The 12986-nt window shown below is 36.5% G+C and overlaps 1 protein-coding gene across 1 annotated transcript in view; it reads left to right on the top strand.

Annotated features, from left to right (window-relative positions):
* Positions 1-10699, top strand: part of LOC147409963 (nucleoporin protein Ndc1-Nup protein) — a 20679-nt gene extending 9980 nt beyond the window's left edge. Inside the window, exons 3-4 of the mRNA XM_086432150.1 lie at positions 6894-7277; positions 9901-10699. Coding sequence (XP_086288276.1) covers positions 6894-7277; positions 9901-10380 — 864 coding nt within the window. The 3' untranslated portion in view covers positions 10381-10699. The remainder of the gene's footprint in view (positions 1-6893; positions 7278-9900) is intronic.
* Positions 10700-12986: the final 2287 nt, after the last annotated feature.

Genomic DNA, 12986 nt, shown 5'->3' on the forward strand with positions numbered 1-12986 from the left:
ATTTTTTTTTGCAAGCCGTGCTATCAATTGACAGCAAAGAAGAAAAGCAAAGGAAAATAAAACAATTTAAAAAAAAATGCTTTAGAGGTTCTGTTAAGGAGCCACCCATCGTGTTTAACTATTAAGGAGGTGTGTCTCAAGTAAAAACTTGTTTTTAACGGCCAAACCCACATGTTTTAAACTAGACTTTCTCTTTGGTTACTTCTTCTCTGCCAATGGGTTTCATCGTCTCCAACAGAGACCAATTGCTCTAAAAAAAAACCGATAGATTTAATCTCTCAAAGCCGATCATGTTGAATCTGTCATGCTAATCGGTTTACGATCGTACCTCCTCAAAGAAAATGTGGGCTTTGTTCTTCGAACGTTTGGAATCGTTAACCAACCTAAGGTTGTTGATTCCGTTAGTTTTTTTTTTCTTCTCTCTTTGATTATCAAAGGACCTCTGAAGTTTCCAATCGATGGAGAAACCTCGATTTGAAGCGAGAGAGTAAGATCCCAATATGAATGAGGTCGTGGCTCATAGAGCTTATGGAGACAGTTTCCACTTCGATCTTGAGCTGAACAAACCGTTAATGGCAGCGGTTTATTTTAGTTAATCTGGGTTTGAAATCACAGGAAATCGGTGATAAACAAGGAACTTTAAATCGACCAAACTGACCTCCAATCGATTGGATTGAGAAGCTAGATCATTCTCTATTTTGTTTTTTTTTAAATTGACGAACATGGTTGGAAACAATTTGAGAAGATGGTGCGAAGGTTAAATAAAATTTGTCATTTTACTAAGGCCACACCCTTTTATTGAATTCGATGATCAGTTGTTATGGCTAAACAGCGCCCTACCACATTGCCTCTGGTTTTGTTTTTTTTTTTTCTTAAATTTTTTTTTATTATTTTTCTTTTAATTTGTTTTCTCTACTATTTTTGCTTGTTGTCCTTTTATTGGTTTTTCTATAAAAAAAATGTGTTCTTTTAAGTTTGTTTATAAAAATAAAAAAAGAAATCGATTTGTTTTTTAAAATGTCTCATTTTTTTATTCTTTTTTTCTCTCTCAATTTGTTTAAAAATCATCGTAACCTCTCATCCCGACGATTCTCACTTCATTCTTAATTCAATGTCCTCAGAAATATCAATTTGGCTAGGGTCACCCCAAAATAACCCTTGTTTGGACTGTATAAAAAAATATATATCCGGATTAGATTGCATGTTTGATTCAATAATCGAACCCGATTTCATGATTGCTTATCTAGCGTGCCATAATATTGATTGATAGATGTGTTTGACATGACTGTTTTAATCTTAATTGCGATATAATGTGTTTTGTATACCTTGATATTAATTCACGTGGTATTAATTTTATGATGATTTATTTGGACCTGTGGACCCATGTGTTTGAAAAAGGCCCCGGGCACACCCCACCTGGTTTTGCACACACCACATGCACGTTTACTATTTTGCACACTTACACATCCCATATAGCCAACGTGGCACTAGTGCGTGGCCCGGTCTCCTCGGAGATGCGACGTCATTCATGAAAACCACAACTCCAGTCACGTACCTTACGGTATATCAAACTGGGGTATCAATACCATCTGATCAGGTGATTCTGAGAGGTATATTGATGCACCCAGGCTAGATCGACCTAAGCCTTTGACCTATTGTAAGCCACACAGTCACATGTCCCGATTGCCAATGTAATACTAGTACGTGGTCGGTCCCCTCACGGGATGCCAAACCATTTATGAAAGCTACAACTCTTGACTCGTACCCATAGGTATGTAAAAGATAATCTAAGTATATCGATTGCACTTCTTGGTCAAAACTGGTGCCTAAGCAAGATCTTGCCTCGCAGTACCCTGCTGTACGAGGGGGATAAACTACGTCTATTCTAGACGAGAGGTATTTAAGTGGGTTTTTGCTCAGCATTGTGCGCCACCTCTCAACTGGAGATCAAACTGGCTCTTTTTGGCTTTAGAGAAGTGAGTTGAGATTTTAGATTATCACCTATACGGTATATCAAACCAAGTCACCACGTATCGAGAGGTATATAGGTGTGCTTGGGCAAGAGTGGCCAGATAAAAATGCATTGCACGTAGTAAGCTTAGAGTCTAAAAATCTTCCCTATAGGTCACGACTCGAACTTATCGTGGGTGTTCCCAGGTTGTTTATTAAATGGAACCTTTTGATTGATGAATGTATGTGAATGATGTGAATGATGAGATCAGAGTGTATGATTGTCCTCAAGGATCAAAAATGTTGTTTTTGAAAATTAAAATGGGTGCACCGACTCAGTAAAGAATCCATTCTTTGACCCAGTCCATCCAGATCCAACAATCATGGTGGGCCGGGCTATTTAAATTGAAATAGAAATCAAATTTTCAAAGAAGAAAAATGGTTTACAAAGGAAAAGTATTTTCCAGAAAAAGTGTTTTCCAAAAGAAGTATTTTCCAGAAAAAGTGTTATTCTTTAGAAAAAATGTTTTCCAAGAAAAAATGTTTTCCAAAAAATATTTTCCATAAGAACAAGATTTTCCAAAAGAAAAAATTGATCTTTTACATGGACCTTGGAAGAGTACTAAAATACCCTTTTATGTCGAACCAGGATGTTAGTCGCAGGTGATAACCCAATCGATCAGTTAGTTAAAACAACCGTCATAGGAATGCACCCTGTAGAGAAGATCAATTTTGGAAGATTCATGTTGAAGAGTGCTCTTTACTTCCATGAGTTTGAGATAGACTGGAACCTCTTACATGCTATGGCTAAGCGTTAGAACCCATATCTTTATACATTCCATATGGGTATATGCACTTGTGCCCCACTCACGAGGATTATTGTGGCATCATGAGGATATCCACTTCAAGACCTCTAGTCAGGCCCTTATTGAAGACCGAATATTCTGGTGAACTCACCACAGGACTAAACATTTTCAAGGAAGAAGCCAAAGCCTTAGTTCATAACGGGAGATTGGACTTAGTACCTTTACTGGGCCCGTATTGCTCCCGCAGTCATCCTATCAATGTAAAACCCGAAGCCTGGCGAGCCACTAGAGACTATCGATTATGCTTAGGAATCCTAGCCCAATACATACTGGCTTCTAATAGTGATGGCCAAACTATCCCTGAGTCCTTCATAGATATAGCCCCTCAACTCTCAAGGAAAGCCAACCCAGTACCTCTCATCCTAGTTGAAACTTTCTCAGGTCTAGATGCCATAAAAAAGGGTGAACGGGAAAATTTAAAAGGAAGCCCCTACTTACTCTATATGTGGCTTTGTGATCGTCTCCAAATCGTAAATGTTCCCTCAAACCTCAAATATGAGCCAGAACACTTTTCCAAGAGAAACCTGTTAGTGCGTCACAACTCAATCAAAGCTTTGAGCAAATGGTTAGACTCTCGTCTTGCCTGTCATATCGGTTTTAGGTGCCCTTGGTGGATGACTGATCCCCATGTTCTAGGAACCAAAGGATCCTACTATGTCCGTCTGATTGGTTTAGAAGAAACATCTTTTTACCATCCTAATTTGATCCCAGAATAGTACGACGTACTTATAGAGTTATCTTTACTTCAGCACAAAGCTTTCTTTCCCCCCGAGCCTTTGACTGAAAAGTTAGTACACCTCATTGAGAAAGCTTGGAACAAGCGCACCTTAGGGTATCCAGACAGACCAGCAGAATTCAAAGAGCCAGTTGTTAGAGCCAAGAGGGTCAAGCCTGACAGCAATCCTGATGACCATCAAGACAAAGCCAAACGTCCATGTAAAAATAGTTCAAGTCAAATTTGTTGAAAGATGTATTTAATAAGAACATTTCTTTGTCAATCATTTTCAATAAAGCTATTTTTTCTTTCGAATAAATATTTATTTCTTCTTTGAATATTTATTGTGTGAATGGATTAATTAATGGATTGGTGCACAAACCTCAATAAAATGATTCTTTAAAATGTTATCAAGGGGGTAATATTGAAATTGACTAAATCTACCTTTGATGGGGTCATATAGGATTATCATTGCCCCCAAACTCAAGCGTCCACCTCCTAATTGGAGTCGTAACTCTAGTCGGTTAGAACGAACCATAGTACCAAGTCAACAAGCAGAGATGGCTTCAAAATCTAAGCTCATAGAGATCCATAAGATCTTGGTAGCCTTTGCCAATGATATCAACAGTATAAAAGGCAAAGTGAAAGTGTTAGAACAAACCTCGGAATCGACGGGTAATTCTCTAGATAACCCAAAGGAAAAAAAAGGTAGAGGAGAAACATCCACGTGAAGTTTTCGAACTCGAAGGAGACGAAGAGTATGTTGATGAAAATCCGACGTTATCTAACAGAATGTCTCAATTGGAGTCAACTATGAAGAGTATAAAGGGTATTGATGAAATTACAGCAGATATTGAAGCTCTGAACCGCATCCCTAGAATCCATTTGCCAAAAACGTTTGTGATGCCTGAAATGGACAAGTTCAGTGGGCAGGGTGTGCGAAATCACATCTTAAGGTGTATGTTACCAACATGAGCACTATGGGGCTCAGCAACGAACAGATGACATTATTGTTCCAAAGAACTTTATCAGGATCAGCACTACAATGGCTAATGTCTCAAGATCCAGGTACTGTGGGTACATGGGAGAATATGTCAAAGGCCTTCTAGCATCAGTATAAATACAGTACTGAGATTGAGACCTCAAGAAGGGATTTGGAAGCAACTAAACAGAAAAATGGGGAGACATTCACTGATTTCATTGGTCGCTGGAGGGCCAAGGCTACTCAAATATGGGATAGACCTTCGGAGAAGGAGCAAGTAGCGATTATCCTAAAGAACCTCTCTCAAGGATATGCTCAGCATCTAGTGGCCCAATATCTCCCTACTTTTGAATCCTTGTTACAAGTCGGAAGCCAACTCGATGATGCATTTGCCTCTGGGATTCTTTATAACCCCTTAGATAACAAGCCTAAGAAACCATATGTTCCCAAACCCAATATCAACCATACTTACATCGCCAACACCTCAGTTACCCCAGCTCAACCCCCGGCCCGGACTAATAACTAGGTTCACCCTAGTCAACCTCGAATTCCACATCAATTTACCAATTTAGGGATGACCCTTACTGTAGCTTTGCAGAAATTATTGAAAAAAGGGTTGCTTATCCCGATTCAACCCCGACCTTTATCAAATCCCTTGCCAGCCGGACACAACCCCAACTTATTCTGCGAATTTCATCAAAATCCTGGCCATCACACGGATCGATGTATCACCTTGGGCCATGCCATTCAAAACCTTATTGATAACAAAAAGATCACAATCCCTAGCCCACCAAATGTTACCACTAATCCACTACCTACCTATCAAACTCCACCAACCTTAAACATGGTTTTCCACGCCTCATTGCCATTTGATCCCGTCTCTCTTATCCATCCAATCCAAGTCAAACCGCCTAGTTACCCCCTTGCCGGGATAGTTTTCACTGATAAGGTTTTCACTACAAACGATGAACCATTTGATCTAACCTCAGATGATACATATTGTTTATCCCCACCTCGTTACAGTAGTCCTGCATTCACTAGTTACCTGTTGGCCCAAATGAATCTGAAAAGCCCAGTACCACTAAAACAACTCAAAAAAAAAAAAAAAAAAAAAAAACTAATCTAATTTAATCTCGAATGATAAATCTAGATCTAATTAAATGAACACCTAAATAATTGTAATTTTCTGTGTTCCACATTAGGTTGAGAAAGAGAGGAGTGTACCTGGAGAGCAAGAGTGAGACGGAGCCATGAGAGGTTGAGACGATGGGTTAGTGGAAGAAACATTGGCCTTTGGGACAGGTTGTGAGGTAGAGGATGGAGGTTTTAGGGGAAGAATTTTTGTTTTTGTTTTTTTCCCCTTCTTTTTTAATGAAGCGAGAGACGAGAGGTTTATCAGTCACACCTACCCTTTCTTTAATTCTTGATACATGGGTTACAATTTTTCAAATCAGGTTTATGATCAATTTGGATTTCCATCGGAGTGGATTGAAGTTAATCTGAAACCGATCTGAAATTTCATTGGATCTTTATATTTCAGTCCACATCCAATCCAAACAATTGAATTCCAGATCATAATCCTAATTTTTTGAATCGTATCAGATACCAGATAAATTTCAATCCATCGCCAGCCCTACACTGAGTCATCTTGGTATCGTTCATGAACAAGGCGAGATGGGAAACCGAGTTTGAAAATTATAATTTGGAGCAAGTCAAGGTCTCTAAAAGGGCAAGAGTAAAGCCAAAAATAACATGGATGGATCTAGTAAAAATGTCTATGAAAGTACATGACTGACTTTTGTTCACGATAGAGTGAAATATTGAAATAGGATTTATTAATTTAAATAATATGTAAATGATCATGATGATAATATTTTTCGAGTTTCAATGTTTCGTGTATACTAGTGATTGAACATTTCAAGTAATGCCAAATCCAGTGCATATCTTATTTAGCATTTACTAGTAATTTTAATACATAATTAAAATTTCTTAAGTATTTTTTTTTCTAAATATATATTTTTTCATATATAACTTAAAAATTATTTGGTAGAAATCTGAATATTTCAATAATGTTTTGATTTATGTGGAATTAAAAAAATTTGAGTATATTTTAGAAAAATAATATTTAATGCCATGCTCAAAATAAGACTCCTGTTCTTCCTCTCTTTCTCTCTCTCCATGATTTTTTTGAGGATTTCACTTCATAATTTGCCTCAGTTGACATGCTTGGATTCATTGAATGGTCATTATGGTTTAGCACAAGATCTCCTTATCCTCCCATCCTAATGCCAGTGTTTTTTTCCTTCTATTGTTAAAGTAAGGTAGCAAATTGTGTACATTAAATGTTTATGTTCATTGACGTATTTGAATGTATATGTAGGTTTTACATACAAAGAGGTGCATATTTGCACCACCAAAAGGATCGGCTGCAGCTGAAACAAATCCCAGTGAACCTCTTCTTGCAGCCCTACTCGAGAGCACTCCAAAATCTCTCCTACAATATCTTGCATATCTTGATCTATGTATGGTTTGTGAGAGTAACGTTGATACATGGCGCCGAGCTGCCTTCTTTGAAGAAACTGGTGAGACTTATAAAAGAGTTGTAGCTGCATGCTTGAGGCCTTTAGAAGAGCTCACTTCAAAACTGGGTGAAGGTTTGGAAGGTAGTTCAGTAGACAAGAACAACCAATTATCTCATCAATTGCGCTCAACAACTGATGCACTGATGGACATAAATATCCATGAATTGCTCAATGACTTCCAGGTACTTTTGTTGATTTCATTTGTAGATTTATTTTTGAATCCATTTCTTCTTTTTGATTCTCTTCTAGTACTTTTAATAATATTTTTGTGTGAAGACCAATATAAGTATGTCTCGTTTTTTTTCTTTCAATTGTTGTTTATATGAAAAGTATATGTACACTGCATTTTTATCCTACACTGATACAAACTATAAGGTATCAAGACACTGATCTTCCCAAATCCTTTGCTGTGACACTTCCATATGTTATATACAAGTATACATACATGCATTTATATATATAGGGTCAGGATCCCTTGAGTCCTAAGAATGACTCATGAAAAAAACACATGATCCCAACCCTTTAAATGCAAAATCCAATGGTTGAGATTTATCCTTGGGACAAGTATCTTCGGGATTTGTGTTATCAATATTCTCATAAATCTCAACCATTGGATTTTGTGTTTAAAGAGTTGGGATCATGTGTTTTTTTCATGAGTCATTCTTAGGAGTCAACGAATCCCAACCCATAGATATAATCCTTCGCCATGATACTTCCATATGTTATATACAAATATACATACATTACACACATACATTACATACATACATACATAGGACAGCGTTCGGTAGACAAAATTGTAGACAACCTTCTAGACAAAGTTGTCTTATATGGCTAAAATGTTTCGGAAAGGGCTATTTTTTGTGATGATGATCTCGATGGTGAGGAGATCACCCTCACAAAAAAAATCAACCCATTCCGAAACTTCTAACCCCATGAAAAGTGGTTACAAAATAACGGTAAAAAATTGACGGTCCACGATTCTTCAACTTATAAACCAGGGTTAGAAATTTCAGAATGGGCTGATTTTTTGTGAGGATGATTTCTTCGCCGTAGAGATCACCCTAACAAAAAATCAGGCCATTCTGAAACTTATAGCCCATATAGGATGAAACATTTGTCTACGGAACCTGATCAATATATATATATAGTTCTTCAAGTATTGTATCTACTTCTTCAAGTTTTATTTAGGCCATTCATGCTTGCTCTGGAAAATTTTCCAGAAATAAAAAAATTTCATGGAGAACTTTTTGGTTGTTTGATGCATGGTTAAAAGTTTTGTTCCGTTTTGGAACATTTTAGAGGACCATACTGGTTTTGGTTGAGACTAGAATGAAACATTGATCCCAAGACAATAAATGTTTCTGGAAATTTTCGAATTTTCTCAGAATGTTTTGGTCTAAACCATTTTGCTATGTTGTCATTTATCTTTGTAAAACATGCTCAAATCATTTCAATCTACTTTATTTCATTTTATTCCCTATTGGGGCTACCATGAGGGGTTCCCTCAGATATGTCATTTACCCTTTTCCCTCAACCATCTGAACATCTCTTTTCTACTACAGTCACTCTATGGGGAATGTTATTTAATCAGCTTATGTTGACCGCATAGCAATATAGTAGTACATCTCCAGATTAGCAACCCAGCTGTTATTTTTTGGGAAACACCTTCTTTTATTCTTCCTAATTATGGGTAATTGAACCTAGAAACCAGAACTGGTCGCATTGGACATTCCTATCCACTTATCTTAACTAACAGTTCACCTCTTTGCGCGTCCTTGATAAAATTGAACTACATATGTACTTTGCCTTTGTCCGACTTAGTTTTGCACTACCTTCTTTCTAATCTTTATCAACAACTAAGCCGTTTGCAAATAATTTAAACCTAATGATACTCTCCTACTTGTTATAGTTCATGGAATGTTATTTTATTATGAAGAGTTGAGAGCATTTTCATACTTGTTTTTTTTTTAAAATCATTTTGACTTTTGAACATGATGTTTAAACAATGCTCTCTACCCATTCTACTTTTGAATATTGGCTATTCAATTCTTTTACCATCTCCGAAAGTTTGTTTGACCCAAGTGAAAGTTATGTCTAGCCCTGAACGTCTATTTGTAGCGAAGAATGCATCTAGCATCAGAAGTCTGTTCACTCCCCCTTGTAGATATTGCAAAATTCCATTTTTTCTTATCGCTTGTCAAGCAAAATGCCAGAGTTCATGCAAAGTCACACCCCACCATTCGGTGGGCTTCACCTAGGAAATCTTTAGTCTAAACTCTACTATGCTCATTAATATTACCACATATTTTTTTATTATTTTTAGGATAGATCAAGCAATTTATTAGTGAAAAGAGAAGGAAGCCCAAGAGGCTTACCAACTAAAGTGCTTCACCAAAGAAAATGTCAAGACCTACAAAGAGAGTCCCATCTAAAAGGAAAATCCTCAAAGAAAACTCCCTTGGAAGGCTGAAACAATTTTGACCACAAAAAAGATAAAATCTACAACGATCTCTTGCAGAAAGTTGGCCTTCCCCTCAAATGCTCTCAAATTCCTTTCCTTCCAAATTCCCCCAAAAGAAATAGATGTGTCGATTGTGTGGTTTGAATTTAATAGGTTAATTTTCTGCATTAGTATATCAAGGTGCAAGGATGACTGATTGAATTGTTATGTCCTTGATCCCCTGCATATGTACCTCCATGTTTTGATATTTTTCTTTTAGATTCTTCACCATCAATGATACTTGTAAATAACCTTCCATACCAAATTTGGGAAACTAATAGTTGTTGCGTGTATATACACAGCTGTGTGCATGGTGTGCCAGGACAGTTGAAGCTCTGACTGCACGGTCGCATGAGGATGACAGGTTTGGAGTTGCTCAACTTTCTGGCTGCAATGCCGCAGTAGTTTCAACACTACTGTCTTGCTTGCTTGCTGTTGAGGCATGCATGGGGAAGAAGAACAACCTTCAAGCCCCGCATTTGATGGGCCCCGCTGGTATCAAGTGGGCCACATTGAATTCGGGAGGAAGAGATGGGGGGGCATCATCAGGCATTGTGAGTAAAAAGAGAGGCGGACCATTGTACGCTAAAGCTTATGCAATGGCTGACATTCTTAGGACATCAATTTACAATATTGTGTCCGTTTTTCATGATGAGATGATAGGTAGTGCAAAAGCTGGGAATCTCGATAAAGATTGGATTATTAGTGGCAAGCCATTGTTCGGGACGCGTGAGATTCTTGTACAAAAACTTGGTCTTTTTCTGGACTTCCGAGCTGGCTAAGCTAACAACCTGAGTAAGTTTTTATTGATCATTCGATTTTCCTTTTAGAAGGATAAAAACTTCAAAGAGGGATGAGTGCAGGTTGGGGGGACAGGTATTAATCTTCTCAGTTGGTTGGATGAGCTCATTTCAGAATTTGACTCTTAACGAAGTTTTGTCGAGTATGCGATTTGCATGGATGTAATGCACAGTAGGATTTATCAGATTGGAAATGGTGATATGCTTGTTCTGCGCTTTGTTTATTAGTATGTATGGAAGTTTTTCTTTAAAAATTTCAGAAAATTTATTACTCAGGGAAAGAAAATTTTAATTTTTCTTCTCCATCTTCGTTAGTATAGTTTGTTTTTTTGTTTTTAAAATAATAATAATAATAATAAGAGCTTTTCTAAATAAAAGATAGAGAAATTTTATTAAAAAGGTAAAATAGGAAGAATGATGATATTACTTCGAGTAGTGCTAGTGCAAATTGACGTTATGATCCCCTTGACCTTAGTCTTATTTTTAAACACTTTGGTGAGAATGTTTGAGACACCTTAGGTTTTTAAAAATTGACGACATGATCCCCTTGATCTTAGTCTTTTGTCATAGACTACTGTAAAATGATCTCAATGCCCTCATCATCACATCATTATATCATAACCATGGTTAACATTATCACCACTAACATAATAATAATAATAATAATAATAATAATAATGATATTCCCTACTACACAAGAGTTGAATGGTAAAGTTGACCTCATGAGTTTTGCTTAAAAAAAACGTAAAAAAGAGGCACAAACAAACAGTAAAGTTGTTTTCAAAATTTGAACCTGAAACCTGAATTACTCTTTTAAGTGTACACGTGCATCTAACACCATAACAAATGCATGATTTAATGCACCCAATGGAGTATGCACCTATTTGCTATAAAGTGAATCAAGGGCTTAAAATCATGGACCTGGACCTTGTACAGGTAGGTCTAGTGACTCATTAAATTGGGCTGCCCAATGTTTTCAAAAGATCATACTTTTATATGTTTTGTTTAGTGCTCTATTTAACGTGGAGATTCTTTAAGTATGGCTAAAAAATATTATTAGGCCTAGTCCAAGTATGATTGATTTTAGACCGGTCCAAGGAAGTTTTGGGTTGAGTTTGTAATTTATGTAAGTCCCCACTTTGTGATGCTTCAAAAGTGATTTATTTTCTTTTGCTGTAAGTCTTAAGTCTTTTCTAGTGGAGAGAGTAGAGAAAAAAAGATTTTTCAAGAGAGAAGAGGTTGAGAGATTTGAAAAAATTTAGATCTAGAAGAAGGTGAAGTTAAGTGATAAAGGCAACTCTTTTTTTTGATTTACCCCGTTTTCTTTATGGTGAAATCAAGCTCTAATGTGCATACCTCTATGGATTTAACCTTAGGGTGAATCACGTAAAACCTCGTGTTATGGGTATTATATTCTTACTCTTTCTTTGTGTTATTGTTTATCTTCTTCACATTTCCTATTATTAGTTAGGTTTGTCCTACATTGTCATTATCAAACAAGGTCTTGGAAGTTGTGACATATAATGTTTATGGTGAAATATTCAATAGGTGTTTAATCAATCAAATTACTAAGTGAGTTTCACAAAGATGTTCACATACACAACACGTACCCACTACCACAAAGAGAGGTTGGAGATAGAAAAATGCTTTCCTACTTAGTAACAAAAATTTCCTGACAGTAGACATGTCATAGTCAAAACCATGATCTACTGCAAGATGGAGAGATTGGAGATAGAAAAATACTTTCCTTAGTAAAGAAAGTTTCATGACAATCGATGCATGTGATAGCTAAAAACAAGATCGGATACCAGGGATGAAAATGATATTTAAGAACTTTTTAAAGAAAATTATTTTCACCATTGAATTTTTAATTTAAATTTGATGGCCGTCCATTTTCTACACCTTGGATCAAGCCCAAAAAAGACATTTTTTTTAATCTAAGTTTTTTTTCCATGAAATCTAGACAGCCATGGTGTTGGATTTCCAATTTGATGATTCTTGTGGCCCAACAACTATTTTGAAATCTTATTAAGTTGGTAAGGCTAGCTTTACTCTTGGAGATGAGAGTACTTTTCCTCTTCTTAAATTCCTGAGTCCCACCTCTTGATGGTGAAGGATACCCAACACAAAACTCACACATTGGTGATCTTTAACCGTTGAAGGTGAAAGAGAAACTACCCACGAACGGATGAATTATTATTATTATTTTTTTTGTATGGTCATGATTATTACCCATGGATGAATCCATTTTACATAATCGAGGTCCTACGTTTTTGTAAATCTACTAGTATTGCTGAACATTTGTTACTGGCACTTGTTAAAAAAACACATGATTTGTATTTGGGTGGGTATGTAGTATGTGAGGACAGAAGAGTTCCAATTTTTTTTTTATCTGCCTTGGTAGCATGTATGTATATATATATACATGCTACCCATCTGCATCTTCATCTTCAATCAGAGTGGGATATCTGTTGTCTAAAAGATAATGTAGATTACTATGTGCCTTAGAGCAATTTTCTTCTTTATTTTCAAGTTCTATTTTTCTAACATATTTTACTTCCCAAAACATGATGAGTGAGATCGATTTT

Source organism: Akebia trifoliata, chromosome 2, assembly GCF_017979445.1.
Source record: "Akebia trifoliata isolate Shusen 1 chromosome 2, ASM1797944v1, whole genome shotgun sequence".
Taxonomy (NCBI): Eukaryota; Viridiplantae; Streptophyta; class Magnoliopsida; order Ranunculales; family Lardizabalaceae; genus Akebia; species Akebia trifoliata.